Raw genomic sequence first — 19,548 nt, 5'->3', positions numbered from 1 at the left:
TAGAAGTTCCCTCAGGCTGCTGGGGAATGAGTGACACATGAACATGTAAGCTTCAGAAATCAATGAGATGCAAAAGCTGAAGGGCAGGGGGATTAAAGTGTGATGGAAAGGGTTTAACAGTCTTGCTGGTACTGTGCTCCTGCCTAGAGGCAGGCTTTGCTATAACAAAGTGATTGCTGGCAGATATTTTTCTAGTCAGGTCTTAAAGATCTCATTCATGGATGATCTCTCAGCTCTCCAGCCACTATCATATGCTCCATTATCCTTATAATTAAAAAGTTGCTGGGGATCCTCCCCCCCCCCCCCCCCCCCCCCGCCCCCAATCTTTTCCTTGGGAATGAGAATTCATTACTTTTTGTTACTTTTGTTTCATGGGGTGGGGAACAGCTGACTGACTTCACGCACCAGCCTTTCTATATCTTATGGCACTGTTAGTATGTCACTTGCAGACTCTTGGAAATCTCCAGGTGTTTCTGTCTTTCTGGACAGGCCATGTTTTCTGGTTGTGTTCTTTGCTCTTCTCTGGACACCTGCAGCTGGTCCACATCTTTCTTGAAATCCAGTCCCCAAAACTTCAGTTCCCTGGAACAGGTTACCCAGGGGGGTTGTGGAATCTCCCTCCTTGGAGATATCCAAAAGCCATCTGGACACGGACCTGAGCAACCAGCTCTAGATGGCCCTGCTTGAGCAGGGTGGTTGGACCAGATGAACTCCAGAGATCCCTGCCAATCTCAACCATCCCGAGTCTGTGATATGAGGCTTCGCTAGTGTCACAATTTTACCAAGGCTCAGTGAGGCCTGAACATGAGCCAGCAGTGTGCCCAGGTGGCCAAGGAGGCCAACAGCATCCTGGCTGTATCAGGAATAGTGTGGCCAGCAGGAGCAGGGAGGTGATCGTCCCCCTGTACTTGGCACTGGTGAGGCCCCACCTCAAGTACTGTGTTCAGTTTTGGGCCCCTCAGTACAAGAAGGACATTGAGTTGCTGGAGCGTGTTCAGAGAAGGGCAACGAATCTGGTGAAGGGTCTGGAGAGCAGGTCTTATGAGGAGAGATTGAGGGAACTGGGGTTGTTTAGCCTGGAGAAAAGGAGGCTGGGGGGAGACCTTATCACTGTCTACAACTACCTGAAAGGAGCTTGTAATGAGGTGGAGGTCAGTCTCTTCTCCCAAGTAACAAGTGATAGGCTGAGAGGAAATGTCCTCAAGTTGCACCAGGGGAGGTTTAGAAGGAAAACTTTCTTCACTGAAAGGGTTGTCAGGCATTGGCACAGGCTGCCCAGGGAAGTGGCGGAGTCACCATCCTTGGAGGTATTTAAAAGATGTGTAGACGTGGTGCTTAGGGACATGGTTTAGTGGTGGACTTGGCAGTGTTAGGTTAACGGTTGGACTCAATGACTTTAATTGTCTTTTCCAACCTAAATAATTCTATGATTCTACTGAGTCTATTTAAATACACATTTCAGAGAGGGGGGAGGTGAAATTCCTGTAAAAGTCCAGAAAATTATTGTTAATTTGAACGACATGAATATTTCCCTGACATGTTGTCTTGAACTTAGTAAAATTTGTTCCCTTGTCTGTTTTTTTTTTAAAGCAGAAAGCTGTGGTTTAGGGCTGATATTTTGAAATGGTGGTGGTTTTTACAATTCTACAGCAAGATTAGGACTTCATTATTGATTGATATTTAACACTTAGATCACCTACATGGGACAATATTAAGGAATAAGCCATGTAATTATAACTCTTTGAAATCATTCTCCAGGTTTCTCTAAAAGGGAAAAATTCTTGACTAGATATTAATCTCCACAGAAATTAGAACTGCCTGAATTAGACCAATGAATGAACAAAAATATTTTTCAATGCCGTGTGCCTCCGAATTTTAATTCTGTTACTTGGCCCTAGAAAAATGACACTGTCTATGGCTGGGTTAATTAATGTGTGTGTTTCTCAGCCATCCCTCTTGGCTATGGACAAAATACTGATGGCTACAGCTGCTTTTGTGAGCCACTAACTCATGCTGAGGGTTGTGCCTCATTACACCAAGCAATACAGAGAAAAACACTTCTTAGAGGAGCGTGTTCAACAAATGTCCCCATGTATAGATGTTCCTATGGTACATTAGAAAACCAGAAACCACGTAATCTAAGAGTTTCCTCTAGCTAAAGACACGATGTCTTAAATTATTTAAAATATTTTAAAAACCCACAAAACTTCAATGAAGCCATTTCCCTCCTGGGAATGATTACCTCTGGTAAACTTTTCCAGCACATATTTTTACTGTGGGATAAGGCTTCTCATAAATACGTCTTGTGTGTGAGTGGATGTCTCTATCTGTGGGTAGTCTTTTATTTAGTATTGGATCCCTGAGGTCTACAGTTAAAAATTGTTTGGAATTTCTAGCTTACTTCTTGCCTTTGTTGCTGGTTTTGTCCACATGCTGCTGTCCTTTTCCATCCTATATGGAATGTGGCCTTCTTGAAGGCAGAGGTCAAGGATCTCCTGTGTGAGACATATGTACACCGGGTGGCTGTTTCTCTTGGTAGTGGTGTAGCCCTTAACAGACCTGCAACCTCAATGCAGTTTGTTCAAGTATGTGATCATATTTTATCAGGCAGACAATGTGCATTTCTCATATGTACTTTTCTACTTTCCCCCCTTTCTACATTTAGTTTCTTTTATATATTCAAGAATATATTCATTTTGATTTGAAGTAAAATCTCAAATCCACCTCTGAAACACAAATGTAGTTAGAAAATTTATTCAAGAAGCTCGTATGTACCTTTAGCATCTGTTAGCAAGTTGCTGTGAGTTCAAAAGATTAGAATTTAGGTCTCCTAAGAGGTAAAAATACTGTGATTAAATCTCAATGGATTCTTTGCAGGGGTTCACCCCTTTTCTTGTGTTGGCACTAGCAGTAGCACAGCCTTTCTGGAAGCAGGTCCGAGGTGATCCCAGGAGTTCACAGAATCACAGAATGGTAGGGGTTTTGGAGGTCGTCTCATCCAACCCCCCTGCTTGAGCAGGCACACCCAGAGCAGGGGGCACAGGAACGCGTTCAGGTGGGTTTTGAATGTCTCCAGGGAAGGAGACTCCACAACCTCCCTGGGCAGCCTGTGACACTGCTCTGGCACCTGCACAGCAAAGAAGTTTTTTCTCATGTTTAAGTGTAACTTTCCGTGTTCCAACTTGTGCCCATTGCCCCTCGGCCTGTCGTTGGGCACCACTGAAAAGAGTCTGGTCGCATCCTCTTGACAGCCACCCTTCAGGTATTTATAGGTATTGATGAAATCCCCCCTCAGTCTTCTCTTCCCCAGGCTGAACAAACCCAGGTCTCTCAGCTTTTCCTCATAAGGGAGATGCTCCAGTCCCCTGATCATCTTGGTACCTCTCCGCTGGACTTGCTCAAGCAGTTCCACGTCCTTTAACTGGGGGGCCCAAAACTGAACACAGGACTCCAAATGTGGTCTCATCAGGACAGAGCTGAGGGGGAGGATAACCCCTCTTGACTTGCTGGCCACAATCCCTTTAATGCAGCCCAGGATACCGTTGGCCTTCTTGGCCACAAGGGCACATTGCTGGCTCATGGTCAGCTTGCTGTCCACCAGCACTCCCAGGTCCTTCTCAACGGAGCTGCTTTCCAGTAGTTCAGCTCCCAGCCTGTACTGGTGCATGGGGTTGTTCCTCCCCAGATGCAGGACCTTGCCCTTGCTCTTGTTGAATTTCATGATGTTGCCCCTCGGCCCAGCTCTCCAGCCTGTCCAGGTTTTATTGGATGGCAGCACAGACTTCTGGTGTATCAGCCACTCCTCCCAGCTTGGTATCATCGGCAAACTTGCTGAGATTACACTCTATCCCATCACTGAGGTCATTGATGAATATATTGAACAGGGCTGGACCCAGTACAGACCCCTGGGGAACACCGCTAGTGACAGGTCTTCAAACAGACTCTGCCCCATTAATCACGAGTTGTCCTACTAACGGTCAATCCTGCTAACTGAACACCCTCAGACCACACTACTGGTTGGAGATCAGAGGGGATCTAGGTCAGACACTCGGTGGTGTGGGTCCTTCCAGGCTGCTGTCTGGTCTTACAGTCCAAGGTTGGGCAGATGTAGTCATCTGCACCGATTGTTTTAGGTATTGGAGTTCACTTCTTGGCCACATAACAATACAGGGGCAGTCAACATAAGTGCTATTTTTCTCCAGGAATTCAGATAGACGTGCTTGCTCCCAACCCCCAATCCTCCATACCCAGTAGAGGGCAGTTTGTGTTGTGCTTCCCCTGCCAGTACATAGGGCTTGCTCTCTCCCTGCAGCTGCTGGCTCAGCTGCCTCACCCTGCAGAAGCAAAGCCCGAGGCTTTGCCTTGGGGGGTTTCCATTTTAAAGGTGGTGTTTCACTCACCTAAGATGCAACCAGATGGGATGCTGGGGGCAGAAATGGAAGGCACGTCTGCCTTTCCTTGAATATTCAGTGGTTTGAGAAAACTAAACAAATTAGCGTTGGTGCGGGAAGAAATTTAGGGAGGTTTGATTGCTTACCACTTCCACTGAATTTTAAGAGAAATATGTTAAGAAGCCCTAAACCTGATTTGGTAAAACTGGCAACATCTATGCTGAATTTGTTGAAAATAAAAAGGCCAAATTTCACTGGAGTCTGGATAAGTACGCACTTAAAACTGTGTCAGGGCAAATGGTGTAACTGACATAGCACTTAATATGCATATCTAATTAATTAAAACCTATTATTGCAAGTATTTTTAATTAGTTGTTAACTGCACTTAATGCACATCGAGCTGACAAAGTCCATATCTGTACTGAAGTTTTGTGCATGCGATAGGATAAATGCGATGGGCAATTCCGTTTGTTTATGGATGTTAATGGATAAGATCTTAAACATGCCCGATTAAAGTTTGTGAAGAGCTGCCTAGAAATCCATGCATCTTTTGCAGATAATGACTGGTACCTCTGCCATGTGACACTCCTTGCCCCAGAAGAGGAAATTCTGTTCTGGGGCATGTACCCATACCCGTACCTGGCACGTGTCGATCCAGACGCCCGAAAAGGCACTCTCATCTACCAGCTTATCGCACATTACAGTAACAATGAAAACACCAGTGCTGGGATAACTTACACGCTCATTGCAGGTAGGTCTAGTCTGAAAAAAAATGGTGAAATTCTGTGAAGTTGCAGATTTTTCTTAAGAATTTCCCATTTTATCATTTTGTTGATAATTTTTTTTCCCCTTGGGGAATCCTTAAAGATACAGCAAGTACAGCAAGTAGAAGCTGCAGGCACTTTAAAACAGCTATGTGGATGGGAATCTTTCTTGCTGCCACTTTCTTTGCTTTACTTCTATTTTGAAATCAATTGCAGCCTTACCGTTAGCTTAAGACTCCATTTCTCACCTGTTTTCTTCTCTTACACTGCACCAGACCACAAAACATGGTGTGAATGAAAGATAAGGTGCACAACTGGAGAGGTGCATGCAAGGACATAGGTAGATGATTTGAGGATAGCTTACCTTAAAATAGTGAAGATGCAAACATTCTTGCTGTGGGGCATTTTTCAGACCAGCTTTGTGCATATACTGATAGGTGGCGAAGAGCGATTCCGAGTAGATAAGAATACTGGCGTTATCATGACAACTGGCTTGCCTTTGACGTGGAACAAGGAGTACGTGGTTACTGTGGAAGCTACTGATGAGTATGGCAACAAAAGCCCTTACGCCTCCATTTCCATCCTGGCAGGCTCCCGACCTCCGCAGTTCACTAACATGTCCTACAGTGTGTTTGTCCCTGAAAATACTCCAGCAGGAGAAAAGTAAGTTGTACTTTTTTAGGTGATCTCCCTCCCTGCAGTCTGAGAGGAACTTCACAGAGCACGATAAAGTGACATTTTTGTGTTGTTACTTCTCAGGGCTATGCATACGTGTTTGCTATTACACTTCGAAAATAGCGTTGTGTTTTCTAAAAGAAATTATGCCTTTTCTGGTGTTTGAGAGTCTCCAGTGTGGCACATGGTAGAGCCTGGGATGCTGGAATTCTGCTGAAATTATTATTTTAATGCTCTTGGGGTCTTACTGCATTGCATTATGAATTAAAATAGCCAAACTTCTGGCTATGCATCTCCTGGAGCACTTCAGATATAAATGAGTGCTTGAAAAATATGGCTTTTAATTAACCAGGTTTGGAGTTGGTTGTATCCTCTTTGACTTGTATTTCATTTTTTAGGAGGGCAAGTCATTCCCAGACTTTTGAGATAACAACGCCCATGTGATGTGCAAATAGGTGCAGCTAAGTCTCCAAGGGGCTCTGCTGTTGTGTGAAGAGCAGCTAAGCCAAGCCACAACGGGGAGATGCTGCTAAGCTGGCTCTGGTTTTATTGTCACTGTTCAGCTGCTTGAGAGTGTCATGGGTTTTTAAGGCACCAAGTAGCAGGTGGAGCAGTGCCACAGGGCCTTTAAGGAGTAGGAAACCTCAAATAAGCTGAAGAAGTAGGAAAAAATTACTGGAGATATGCCACTTACTCCTTAAAAGAGACTGAATGAGGAGGAGGAGAGAAATTTGTCTCCTTCCCTGGAGCTTTCACTGAGATGGGCTTAAATTATATTTTCATGCTGGCCAGAGACTGCTGTGAGAGATGGAGCTTCAAAGCATAAGTCACAGTAGGGAGGCAAACGTTCATTGCATGCCCTGCCAAGGCAGACAGCGGGGTCTGGAAAGGCCCTGTGCTTCGTGGGTTTCCCATCCATCTCTTAACTGGTTCCTTTTCTGAATATACAGCTTCAAAGAGAGTCAAAAGTGTAGCAGCTCAGCTCCCTCTGTAACAGAAGCTAAACCAGTAACTGCTGTCAAGTGTCTGGAAGGGTATAAAAGGCAAGAAAAAGGTGTTGTCATGTTAGTAGGGGTTTGAAATAGGTTGTTATCCTAGCCCTGCTATGTCAGGGGATCAGTTTGGTGAGAAAAGAGAGGGTAGGTGGGCTCCCTGTACCACAGGGATTTCCAGTCTGAGTACAAAGCTGAGCCCAGCATTGACAGAGTGAGCAATTCACCTTTCGTCATCCTCGTCTTCCTCTTCTAGGTGCTCAGGAGACAGCTTTTGTTGTTATTGTTTTGAAGCAAAGGGTTATTCTCTCATTCTTTACAGAGTAGCAGTTGTTGAGGCTGTTTCTTTCCAGAGCCAGCCTCTTTCATACACTCTGCTGACAAACCCCAGCGGGCTCTTCAGGGTGAGGCAGGAGAGCGGAGAGCTTAGCCTGACCCACCCTGTGGACTATGAGAATGAGCACCACCTCTATCACCTCTTACTGAAAGCCATGGAAGTTGAGAGCACTCTTAGCAGCGTGACTGAGGTACGTGGATCACTTCGCTTCCTACCCACTGTCTCTGCAATTTTCATTACCTCATTAGCAGGACCAGTTACAACACAGATAGCCTAGAAAACATGTGAAGATACTTGGGAGGGAGGAGGCCTTATGGTGCAGGCAGGAGGCTGGGCTCTGCTCTGGGCTCAGATCTAGGCTCTGCAAGATACTTCTTGTTATTTCTCTTTGGCTTTGCTTCCCATCCGCTTGGAAGCGGAGGAGATAATAATTCCATGTGTTACAGGAGTCATGTGAGGAAAAAGTTTAGCATCAAAGGCATAAGGACGGGACAGCAGCAAAAGCAATGCCTGCCCAGGCAGTGTCCTAAGTGTAGAAACTAAAATCTCTCAGCATGTCTTTTTTTTTTCTCAGGTCATGGTCCATATCACCGATGAAAATGACTGTTCTCCTGAATTCCAGCACTCAATTTACAGCAGAGACAACATTCCCGAAACCATTCCTGTTGGCACGTCTCTACTGCAAGGTGGGGACCATCCTGGTACCTTTCATTTCCCTCTTGCCACAGACCTGCTAGTTTGTGCTACATGTACATGTTCTTACTGTGAGGAAGTGCTGTCTCTTCCACAGCGAGCACTGCCTTTGTAAGACGGGGATGGTAGCCTTCCTAGAGAGCTGTAGGTGGCTTTTGGGTATCCTAGAAGTAGAGTTGTGAGTGTCTTCAGGTGAGGACCACTGTGCTGTGTCACACGGCTGTGCCCATGGAAGGATCCTGTGGTATCCCAAGAGCAGTTAAGGCAGCTGACAGGCAGTGACTTAGTGGATTGCCATAGCTTGTTTCCTAAAAATCTTGTGTCTGTCTTTTAACTCCACTTGGTCATCTTTTTGTGTCCTGGAAGCATCTGCAACTCATTTTTCTTTTCTTAATGTGTTAAGAAAAAAAAATAAAGGAGTTTTTCTTTAGCAGCTAGTTTTATCAAATAGGTATTAGTGCTGTATAATTGACTTACGAAGTGTTAAAGGAGAAACCTTTGGAAAGCCTGTGAACTTTTATATTTATGATTGTGGCTTACCAGTTATCATTCCAAGTTTGTTATGTTTAACATGGCCACATATCACTTGCACGTAAACCCTGAGCGCACAGACAATATTTTTAGAGGCTAGAATAGTATCCTGTCAAAAGACTAGAGACATTGGAAATAATTTTAAGGCCCAAGTTCCAACAAAAACTTCACGGTCACTCTTGAAATGTTTGATGAACTTGGATGATCTTGGATGATGTTGTTCACTTGTTGAACTTGCATGATGCTGCACCTTTTGCCTCAATCTTCAGAGTCCAAAGGACAAGGAACAAAAGCCTACTCTCCAACCTGTTTTACTGGTGTCAGTTAAACACCTTCAAAGGTGTCTCAGGATCTGACGTGGTCTGTCATGATGTGATACATGCCACAGCTGTGTTCTGCCTAAAACTAGGAGAACACTTACAGGCTCGCTGTCAGTATTCAAACTGAAAGTAGGGGCAGGTACTGGGGTAGTAATGTGAACATGGGCTGAGACCTCAGGGGGGTTATGCACGTGTGAGAAATGGGTAAGTGCCAAGGCAAGACTTAGCAAGAATTTCTATGTCTAAGACATGTCTTTTGAAGGCAACGAGGTAAATTTCCTGAATTTGAAGCTGAATATGTGCAAGTCGCAATGGTGATAACAAGCTTACCTTCCCTTGTAGCCACATGCTGGTAAGAGGGCTGCAGGGACTGCTTTCTCTAACAACTTACCAAGAGAGTTCAGAGCTTGCTGTAGCTCATTTTTTGGTTTAATGGCTCTTGGGAAGAAAAAAGTTGATCAGAATGATCAACTCCTGAAATTCCTAAGCATGTGATTTTCCTTACAGAGGTGAATGCTCTTCTCTCCAGGAGACTTGTCAAGCTGATCAAAAGTCACCCACCCCACAAAAGTGGGGAAAAAACTGTATGCTCCATGTCCAAAGCAAGGAGAACAGCAGAACAACGAAGCTATGCAATTGCATAACATTTGGTTGTCTTGCCATACAGGGTACATTTCAAGAGAAAGAGCATTCTTAGAAAAGAAAATGCGAGGTGGAAGTATAGTGGCAGTCAGTGAAAACGTGTGGGTGAACACTAACTTGGTGTTGAAGGGCTGAGCAGCGTTGGTAGTGGCTGCAAGGAAGCCATATGTGCAGTCACCTGTACCCTGTGCTGGATGAGCGCTGTGCCACTAACCCTGCCAAAGCAAGGATCATCTCAGAAAAAAAAAAAAAAGAAAAGCAGCTGTTACCCTGGCTGTGATTTCTTGAGGGGTGGGATGTTGCAACCTCAGAATGTCCCACAGACAAAAATAAATGCAAATTTGAGACAGTATTTGCAGCTGACTGGGTTACTATAGATGGCAGTGAAAAAGTGTGATATATGCCATTTGTTAATACTATGGATGATGCAAATGCAAATGTAGGTTTTAGTCGTCAACCATTTTTATTTTAACACAATCTAAGCCTGGTTTGTATCGTGTTTGTAGTGCTGATGCTACGCTAGCTGAGTCAGTCTGTCTACTTAGTCATTACAGGCAGATTTATGCTCACTGCATGTGCTTTAAGATGTCTGGATACAAACAAGCTATGATCTGAAAAGCACGGAGGGATGCTTTCAGCAGGGGTTAGCGTACTGCTTCAGCTGCACCACTGTGCCAGCAGAGCAAGGCTTGGAGTTGTAGCTGGCAACTTTGTGCTGACATACTAGGCTTTGAGCTGGAGTTAGCTTGCACTGAGCTAGCTTAGAGCATGGGTAGAGCTAGCACAGACCTGTTTGTGGTTGCTATATGATCCTTGAAATACCTTTGCAATGCAGAACAGTTTGCAGGGTGGAATGAAATGGAAGGGGAACAGAATTCCCAGTTGCTATTAGGAAGTAAGCATCCTGTTCCCTATTTGCCAGAAACATCTGGGGGTGGGGGGAAGTATCATTGTTAAGCACATGAAATGTATTTTTGTGAATTATTACAATATCTTGGTAACAACTCCACAGAATAAATCAGAACTTTTCAAATCAAATATGTTTTCACTTTCTGCATATCTTTCTAAAACCAATACTTGACCACTAAATTTAACAGTTTTAAGTCACTTTCGTTTCAATCTTTCTTGAGTTTTTAGTATATTTACGTTTTCAGTACAGCAAGAAAGTGATTAACTTGAAAGCCCTTGCTTTTGTAGCATGTAACACACCCAAACATTTGTTAACAGTAGGCTTTTGAGAGATGTTAAAACGGTATAACGACCCTAAATGTCCTTTTAAACCAAGATGAATAACTTTCCACAGGCAGAGGTAGTTACGGTTTTTGCAACTAAGTAGCACAGGATTTCAGTGCACTTTTTGAAATCTTTTTCTCCCGCTTTGAGGAGAATTAACCCCTTTGAGTTAATATTCTGTTAGTGATGATTCCTTGTTTCTTCATCTCAGTTTTGGATGACCGTGCAGCTGTCTGTCACGGTGTCCGTGCACTGCAGTCACTGTCCTGCTTCCAAAAGGCTGTGTGCTACCACGCTGGCTGCATCTCTATCCTCCTGGTAGAATGAGGATTTTGTTTAATATCAGTGTAGGTATGAGTGCAAGCTTCATTGTTTGGCTAGAAAAATGGCAGGGTAATTAAAGAGCTGAGCTCCTGCTCTTAAAAATCACTTTTGATACTGTGTTGTGAGCCCTAGCTCTTTATTCTGCTGATTTGCTGCTTCTGAGCAGATGGGACACCCAACCTACTGAATAAACACTTGCTGGGGAGGAATGTTTAATCACTCTTTGTACCTTGAAGCACCAGGTAATTAAAAAGTACTTTAGCTATAACATAGCTGGGAGCTAATTAAATTTGAACGGCATCCCTGGAGAGAGCGAGGACACAGTTTATGACTGATAATGTTCTACCAACATACATATTGATTGTGTGGTAATTACCAGTGTCGACTGCTATTTGTACAAAGCATGTTGTATAGCATTGGGATCACGGATCTCATACAAACCCGCCTTGCTGCAATCACTCAGGCTGGGTTGGAGGAGGGGAAGAGTTGTTTTGCTTTTTTACTCCCAACCTCCTGCTGAGCTCCCAGATTCTTACCACAAAAATAAGGCTTTTATGGATAAAACAGATTTAGGTGATGTCTGTTCTGAAAAAAAAAAAAAAAAGTATCTGAAGTTGACTTGGTAGGAAATAGCATAACCAAACCTCTTCTGCAGCATGACCGTTCTGTTAAATGTGTTCTCTATGTTCTCTAACAGTGCTTGCAGCAGACTGTGACTCTGGCTCCAACTCTGAGATCACTTACTTCATCCAGAGCACTGATTTTTCCATCACGCATCACGGGGTCATCAATTCTAACCAGAGGCTGAACTTTGAGCGAGCAAACCATATGTATGAGTTTGTGGTGATAGCTGTCGATAAAGGACATCCCCCTCGGACAGGGACGGCGTCTGTGCGGATTCGAATGGCCAATGTGAATGATGAGGCTCCTGTCTTCTCCCAGTCTGTGTAAGCCAGCTTGAACGCCTGCTTTGGTTTCCACAGATCCTGTTCATACCTGTAATCTTAATAATACTTGGCTAGACGGTAACTTGTTGTTAAGTGCAACTATAAGTACCAGTGAAATCGAGGAGTAATAGTATGAAGAAAGGCTTTAGATGTTGGCCTTTCTTTTCTAGATTGTGCCAAAAATACACCAGCTGTGATACCAGCATATTGACTTTAAGTTTATGTAGACAGAACAGAGTGGAAAAAAGACCTAACTCTATAGGGAATGATTTTCACTATGTTGACTTCTAGGTCTCAAAGTGGTTGTCCATATATAAATATATGACATATAAAGATGGTAGTTAGCAAACATTAAAAGTTAATTTTATCATCAGCAGATTGTATATAAACTAATTTCATGAGGCCCTGCTTGTTTAAAATGCCTTCCTTCATTTCCTGAATAAATATACTTTCTATTTTTTGCAAAAGTTTAAAATATGGACACGTTTTAAACACAAAACTTACATACATTTATTTACAAAATGAAATACTGTTTTACATTCATGTCTGTAGTATCTGATGATTTCCATGAGTATATAGGGACATAAGAAACACTGCATGACGGATAGTAGTCCTTTTTCTCATCTTTAGGAGTCAAGTGATCCTGGTTTGCAGTGCAATGTAGTACGGTGCATATTGATATCTTCCAAAAGATCCTTAGAAATTACGTACACCAAAAATGCAGGATTACAATCCTAAAATACATCCAAGTCTCATCTTAAACTGAGTAAAGATTCCATGATTTCATGCCCAAAGCTTAAAAAAACATTACATTCATAATGAATTTAAAATCCTTGGCTGATGGTTAACATGGTGATGGTTCTTCTGATACTGAATGTGCTGCCATTGCTCCCGTATGTGCGTCAGTTACAGAACTTTCCTTTCGGAAGATGCTGGTCCCAGCACTTTAGTGGCTACTGTTCGGGCAAAAGACCCTGACGGAGATGGGCTGCTATATCTAATTGCAGGAGGCAATGAAGAGGGCAACTTTGAACTGGATAGTCAGAAAGGTAAGGAAAGATGTTTCAGAACAGTTATTTACTATCTAATCTGTATTGTTTCTGCTTCAGCTGTGTGTCAAAAATCATAAGAAAGCACCATATTTATATAATCTGCAAATGGGGGTGCTTTGTGTCAATGAGAATTAGTTCTTTGATATGATGGCCTGTCTCCAAATATCAACCAAAACTTGGGTCCAAGGACTGTGCAGTCAAAGATGACTGATGCCTGTGCTTTGCAACCAAAATACAAACTGGTCCAACAATACATTGGCAGAGAAATGTGATGCTCATTTGACTTTGTTTGTTTACATGGTAAAATGAAATGACACTTTATGCTTCCAAATTCAGGTATCATTAAACTCCGTAGAAACCCACCGCCCAACCTGAAAAGGCCACAATACACACTGAACATCACTGCAATAGATGACAATGCCTCCGGGGGACCCACCCCTCTCAGCAGTTTTGCTGAGGTTATTGTGGGAGTTAATGACATTAATAACAACAAGCCTGTCTTCAGAGAGGTAAGACATCTTTCTGCAGATATTCTTTTCCCATCCATAATTGGGGTTACAGACTTCTCTTGGCTGCTGGTGACTGCTGGGTGGGCCAAAGGGACTGTGTTTGTGGAGCAGAATGAATCTGTAAGTGAACACACAGCTAGCTTTCTTCATACTTAAGGCGTAAAGTCTTCATTCTTCTTCCTTCGTCTGCCTTAGAGCTTGATTTCTTTGTGAGTATAAGTAATAGAAGTGATACTCTTCTGAGTTCTTCTCAGATGTGCTGGAAAAAATATTGACACTGTGCAGCAAATTCATGTGGCTCTGTGTAATACATAGGGTTGGATTTTTGGGTGTATTTTTAGTGCACTTACTACAGCGACAGCACCTGGGTTCTGGAGAATCAGCCTCCAGGCACGTATGTGCTGCAGGTAGAAGCCTACGATGCAGACCTCGGTGTCAATGGAGAGGTGAAGTATGGGCTCATGCACCGAGACGGAGCTTCCTTAGGCTTCAGCATTGACCCAGACACAGGTCAGTAGCTTTCAGGTTACTGAGATTAAATGAAAATGCTGTGGTATGGTGATGAGAATGCCACTGTATGAGTGTGTCTGTGTGGGCTCGTGCTTTAACAGTGTAACTGCAGGGTTAGCTGGAGCAGCTTACAGAATAAACACTGGAAAAAGTTCAGAGTATATTGATAGCTGTGCACATAGACTAAGTCAAGATTATAGTGATTTAAATGACAAATTAAGTAGGGAAGAAAACCCCAGTTCAGCAAGAAGATAAAAAGCTATTCTGTATCAGTTCTCTTTGTTGGATCAAATGTAGCTATAAAAATGCAGAGCAGAAAGTGTTACTCTTAACAGCTTGACTTTGTTCTTCCCTTCAGTGGGGCCAGAGTTTATTTCTCATCTCACGCACCAATAGGAGGTCCAGTGCACTGCATATAGAGGCAAACCCTCGCACCAGAACAGGGCAGTGGCAGACAGTCTTGATGCACTTCAGATGAAGAAGTTATAGAAGTTGTTGATGTTTCAATAGTCAAAACAGTAAAATGGGATATTTGCACGTCCAGGACTGTGCAGGAGACTGGAAGGGCCTACAGCAGAGCAGCAGAATCCTGGTCCCTAGCATAGTACAGACATAGGTCTGGAAGTGGCCTCAAGAAGGCCAGTTTGAAGTCTCCCAGCCAGAAGAAAAGAGCTCAGACAGGGAGAGACTTGGTTAGTTGAAAGTTAAAACTGAAGATTTGGAGAAAACTGTTCGATTAACTGCGCTATGTGATTCTACCCAATTTTAATCTGTTCGATGAGGCAGCCTCCAGCACCTGCTGTAGAGATGGCTTTGGTCACATCACTTGTCCCTTCTGTGGTGTGACTCTTCCCCAAAGTAACAATGAGCTGTCTTTGAAATATTCAGTTACTTGGACTATCATTGGAGTAAACCTAAGGGGGGCCTCTTGAAGAGGAGGAGAAAGTCCTGCTGTGCCCCATGAGGAGTGAGGTAACAAGGTACTTGGACTGAAGCTCCTTATCAGGGCAGCAGGAGAGAAAGCTGTTGACTGCTGGCAGCATGTGACATGTGAGAAAAGGAGCGACGGGAACTGGAGTTGGTCTTGTCCGAGACATGTGTTGCAGGGTTGGTGTGAATTGAGCTTGATGGTCTTGCTGCGTGCAGTCAGAGCTTCCACTTGTGCAGGAGATGCGCAGGTCCCTTTCTGCAAATTCAGTCCCAAAGCTGTGACACGCAGAACAGGAGGTGTCTGTGTTCCCAGGAGTCATCACAACCACGCAGAGTTTTGACCGGGAGAAGCAGAGGGAGTATATGCTGTCTGTTACTGCTACTGACCAGGCACAGGAGCCACTGATCGGCGTGTGTCAGATCACCATCCTTATTGCTGATGTCAATGACAACGATCCCAAGTTTGAGAACAGCCGCTATCAGTGTGAGTGTTTCTTAGCTACCTGTCCCAGCACCGCACCATGAACCTGGTTAGTAGTTCCTTATAACAGTTGTCAGTTTTTTATGTGAACAGTCTTCCTTTGCTGCCTACTAAGCCAGTTACCACTTAATCCATCATCAGTGGAAGTATGCAGAATTGATCGGCCCTTTTTACTCATTGCAATACTTTTAAAAACATTGACAGTCTTCACTCCTACATATGAGGCAGAGCTGATCTCTTCCCTTTGCGGCTTTTCCCTGCCCAGTTTTTCTGTACACTGAATTTTTATTTGATGTCCCAAAATGAAACCTGACATCCTAGCTCTGAATTCATCAACTCTGACTAGAAGAGCAATTGTCATCTGTGTCTCTTTAATACAGCACCTCTGTTTGAATAGGCTGGAGAGGTATTTATCTCTTGTCTAACAGCCTCAAATCCTTGGCTTCTAGCCTGCATTTGGCTGAGAGCCCTGATGCCTCCTGTAACTGTGCTGCTGAGCTAGCTTTTCCCATTTGCCCTGGTGCCATTCCCTTGTTCATCCCCACGTGACGTGCTTTTCATCAGTCTTTCATTTAATTTTCCTTGATGCTTCTCCAATAGAATCCTGCACTTCAATACACTTGGACCCTCTACATTTGATGTCACCCACAAGTGACAAGCGTACTCCCTAGTTGCTGGACTAGAACAGGCTCTTTCTTGCATAATTGCTTCAAAATGGCAAAAAAAGGTTGATGATGTGTGTGACAACAACTCCATTTTGGAGTTGTTTTGCCAGTTCTATGGAAATGTCATGTAGGGCAAAGCGGTGACCAATGCTTTACTAAAATGAAGATGGCTCATAAGTAAGTCATCTTTAGCATCACAGAGGCCAGCATTTTAGCAGGATTCAAAAAGAGGTTGGATGCTTGCACAGCAGGATTTTAACAAGGAGAAGTGACCTGTTAGGAAACAGTCTAAATATACACCCACACTTCAGAGTTACGCACAAGGACAGAAAGAAAATGGTGTTGCACCTTTTAGAGTATCTTACAGCAACTAACTCCAAGTGCTAAATTGGTTAAAATGTGCAGACTGGGAATAGCCATTTCTGCATTCCTACCAGTGGTTTCTGCAAACCTGGCCAAAGCAGTGCTGAGAAATCGGGTAGGAGTGATCTCAATGGAGAGAAATATTTTTAGACAGAGCAGTGAAGTCCTTGAGGTAAAGGTAATGTTTGTGCAAAGATGAACTTTTCTACTCTGCCTTTAAACATGACCTTCAGCTGAAACTGCCTGGGATTATTTTTTTCAAAAGTAGTGAAGCTGAGAGGTTGCATTTGGTAATTATGGTGACTTTGGCACTTCTGAGGAATGGGCAGATTTTTTTCTTTTTTCATGAACACCAGGGTACCAGGAAAGGCCCTGAAGCAAAGGCAGCCCTTTGGGATGGGGAAACTGCAGATAATGAGGTCACTTCATGCATAGCACTTTTCCAGCATCTATACATAAGTAATCAATGTTTGTACGTCACAGAATTAAAAATAGCTTCTTCTCTAACAAGATCAAATACCATTAGTCATAGGTTTCTATTTTTCCTGGAAACTGCTGGTTCTTTATTCCTCTGCCCTAGGATGCTGGTTAAATCCCTGATTTAAGCCATGCATCTTATCATCTGCCTGCAAAACAGACATTAAAGGAATGCTTAACTCCATGCAGTAGGGATGGTAGAGTACGTGTTACGAGTTATGCCAGCCGCAAGCAGAAGTACATGAAATGAGAGAGCACGGCCCTTCCAAGTGATTTTGTATTTTTTCTTACAATGTGATTTAACAGGATTTGACTACAAAAGCATAACTTTAAACACAAAAAAGGGTATTTTACAGTGTTTCTTAGCAATAAATTCCATTTTCATTAATCTATTTTAGTGCCAGTAAATCTCTTCTGAGAGTAGCTTTGGCTGTTACTGACATACCAGGGACATGAATCCTATGCCAATTATATGTCCTGGGGGATGAGGGAAGCTAATTAAAACTTGAATTGTTGTTCATGGAGCAAGTGGTTGTGGTGGTTTAAGGTTTTACTGCCCTGCTGCCACAGATTGTAGATATTAAGGGAGAAAACCAAAACAGAAAACATGACCACTCCACTGTATATAAGAATGCAGTTCTGATTGTCCCACCTTGGAAATGCTAAAGGAGACACATACAAGGGAGATCAAAGATACGAAATGGTTACTGAACAAGAAGTGATTAAATAGACTGACTGGGTTGTCTAAACTTAACTGTGGCAGACTTCCCACTGCCAGGGCCATGTCAGTACGCTATGCTGATGGAGTGGTCTGTCTAGGACTACAGCCACAAAGACTGTGCTGACAGTCCCTGTCAAGATGCCCTCTGTCTCGGGTGGATTGCTGGGAACAGGGAGTGAGACCTAAGGAAAGGGGCATGTACAAAATGAACCGTTATCTTTGCCCTGGACAGTTTCTTCAAAACCCTGGGGTGTCTGGGGGGCATCTTCACTATGACCTGAGCCTTCATGCTTTGAGATTACCTACTGCCTCCCGCTGGCAGTGCTGCCGCCGCCACTCACATTCAGGATTAATTCAGTTCACACAGAATTCCTCTGACGCCAACCTGCTTTTATCAGCAGCTGAGCCCAGCAGCCTGGGCTGTGATCTGAAGCAGCAGGCGTACGGGCAGCTGCCGGGTTTGCCAGTGCTACTGTGGAGAGGCATGAGTGCTGGCAGCAGTGTAGTCAGTAAACCTGCTTCACCAGCAGCTCGCTTAACAACCCAGTGTGTCAGGGGAAAGGGAAGGGGAAGCTAAAAGAGGACTACAGACACGCTGTTAGTGACAATACTTCATAACCTGCCTCATTACAGAAGCATTTAATCTCCCACGAGGAGGACTATGAGGTTTTACAGGAGGATTTCTATTACACACAGCCTGGTAAACCAGAGCAAGACCTGCTGACAATATCTTTGTCTTTTCAAAGACTTCCTCAGCGAAGACACTCCAGTGGGGATGAGTTTCCTCCGTGTTGCAGCTCATGACAGTGACCAAGGTGTAAATGCTGCTGTCACATACTCAATGTTAGAGCATCAACTGGAATACTTCCAGATCAACCCCAGCACGGGCTGGGTATATGTGAACCGCCGGCTCTCCCAGGTAATGCGACTCTGCTTGGAAGAAAGCAACCTCCAACCCATCAAATCCATTGTAGAGCGTTAATTGCAATCTCTTGATTTGTACAAAATGGTTTGCAAATATCCGCGGTCGTCTTTGTTTCATAGACAACGCACATTAGCCGCTATATTGTAGCGACAGATGGAGGGAACAGAAGCAGCACTGTGGAGCTGACAGTAACTGTCACTAATGCACTCAGCCAGCCGCCCCGGTGGGAGCAGAGCAGATACTGGGTAACCATCCCCGAAAACACCATTCGTGACACCAAGATAGTGGTATGTTAGAAGTACAATTACTTCACTCCCTCTTCTTTTCGTTTCAACTTTGTCCTCTGTTGTGCTCTGTCTCCACGTCAAAAGTATCTGGATGCCCACTCCGCAACCTTACTGCATTGTGCTGTTTCCTTCTCAGCCTTCACAACTGTGTAGTTAGTGTTTGTCAGGAGTACCTGTTGCAGAATATGTTGGCAGTTCCACTGGCAGCGGTTTTCCCAGTGACTTCTTACACCAGTGGATGTCAGGGTGTGCTCCCGCAAAGTGAGACCTATGCCCTGCCTGTGTGGGAAATCCTTGAGTGTTCCCACCAAGGGCCAGCTCCTCACTCCTCCATCCTCAGTGGACCGTGCTGCCTGCCTGCATCTTCCCTACAGCTTTTCTCAGTTTAGCACTACAGCATGGAATGGCACGATAACTGATTGGGCTGTAGTTTGCTCTGGGCTCTTCTAACCCAAACCAATTCCTTTTTAACCTGTACATACTTATTCTTTAAGGGTAGTCCCTCCTGTAAATTGCCAGATAATTTCTGCCTTCCTCCTCCTGTGTGTAATATCCAAGCACTTGCAAACGATTTAGGTTTTGTCTGTATCTTGCCTGGTAAAATGTACCACTCAGTGAAGAAATGGTCTCTTTTTGGATTGCTTTTGTTTTGGAAGGAGAGAGGAGAGACTTCCTTTAGCCAGTGATGCAGTTCTTGCTTGGCACATTTACAGGCAGGTAAATTTACTGCTGATTAAAGACCTGCATCAAACCTAAAAGTCATAAAATGAAACTCAGCT

At 43.9% G+C, this 19,548-nt stretch overlaps 1 protein-coding gene across 1 annotated transcript in view; it reads left to right on the top strand.

Moving 5' to 3' along the window:
• Window positions 1–4,947: 4,947 nt before the first annotated feature.
• Window positions 4,948–19,548, top strand: part of LOC104046010 (neural-cadherin) — a 42,339-nt gene continuing 27,738 nt past the window's right edge. Inside the window, exons 1-11 of the mRNA XM_064442381.1 lie at window positions 4,948–5,142; window positions 5,593–5,818; window positions 7,145–7,349; window positions 7,734–7,845; window positions 11,600–11,849; window positions 12,756–12,898; window positions 13,238–13,410; window positions 13,752–13,920; window positions 15,164–15,334; window positions 18,304–18,476; window positions 18,602–18,769. Coding sequence (XP_064298451.1) covers window positions 5,013–5,142; window positions 5,593–5,818; window positions 7,145–7,349; window positions 7,734–7,845; window positions 11,600–11,849; window positions 12,756–12,898; window positions 13,238–13,410; window positions 13,752–13,920; window positions 15,164–15,334; window positions 18,304–18,476; window positions 18,602–18,769 — 1,920 coding nt within the window. The 5' untranslated portion in view covers window positions 4,948–5,012. The remainder of the gene's footprint in view (window positions 5,143–5,592; window positions 5,819–7,144; window positions 7,350–7,733; window positions 7,846–11,599; window positions 11,850–12,755; window positions 12,899–13,237; window positions 13,411–13,751; window positions 13,921–15,163; window positions 15,335–18,303; window positions 18,477–18,601; window positions 18,770–19,548) is intronic.

Source organism: Phalacrocorax carbo, chromosome 2 (genome assembly GCF_963921805.1).
Source record: "Phalacrocorax carbo chromosome 2, bPhaCar2.1, whole genome shotgun sequence".
Classification (NCBI taxonomy): Eukaryota; Metazoa; Chordata; class Aves; order Suliformes; family Phalacrocoracidae; genus Phalacrocorax; species Phalacrocorax carbo.
The sequence above is the reverse complement of the archived record's forward strand: the minus strand, read 5'-3'. Positions and strand labels throughout refer to the sequence as shown.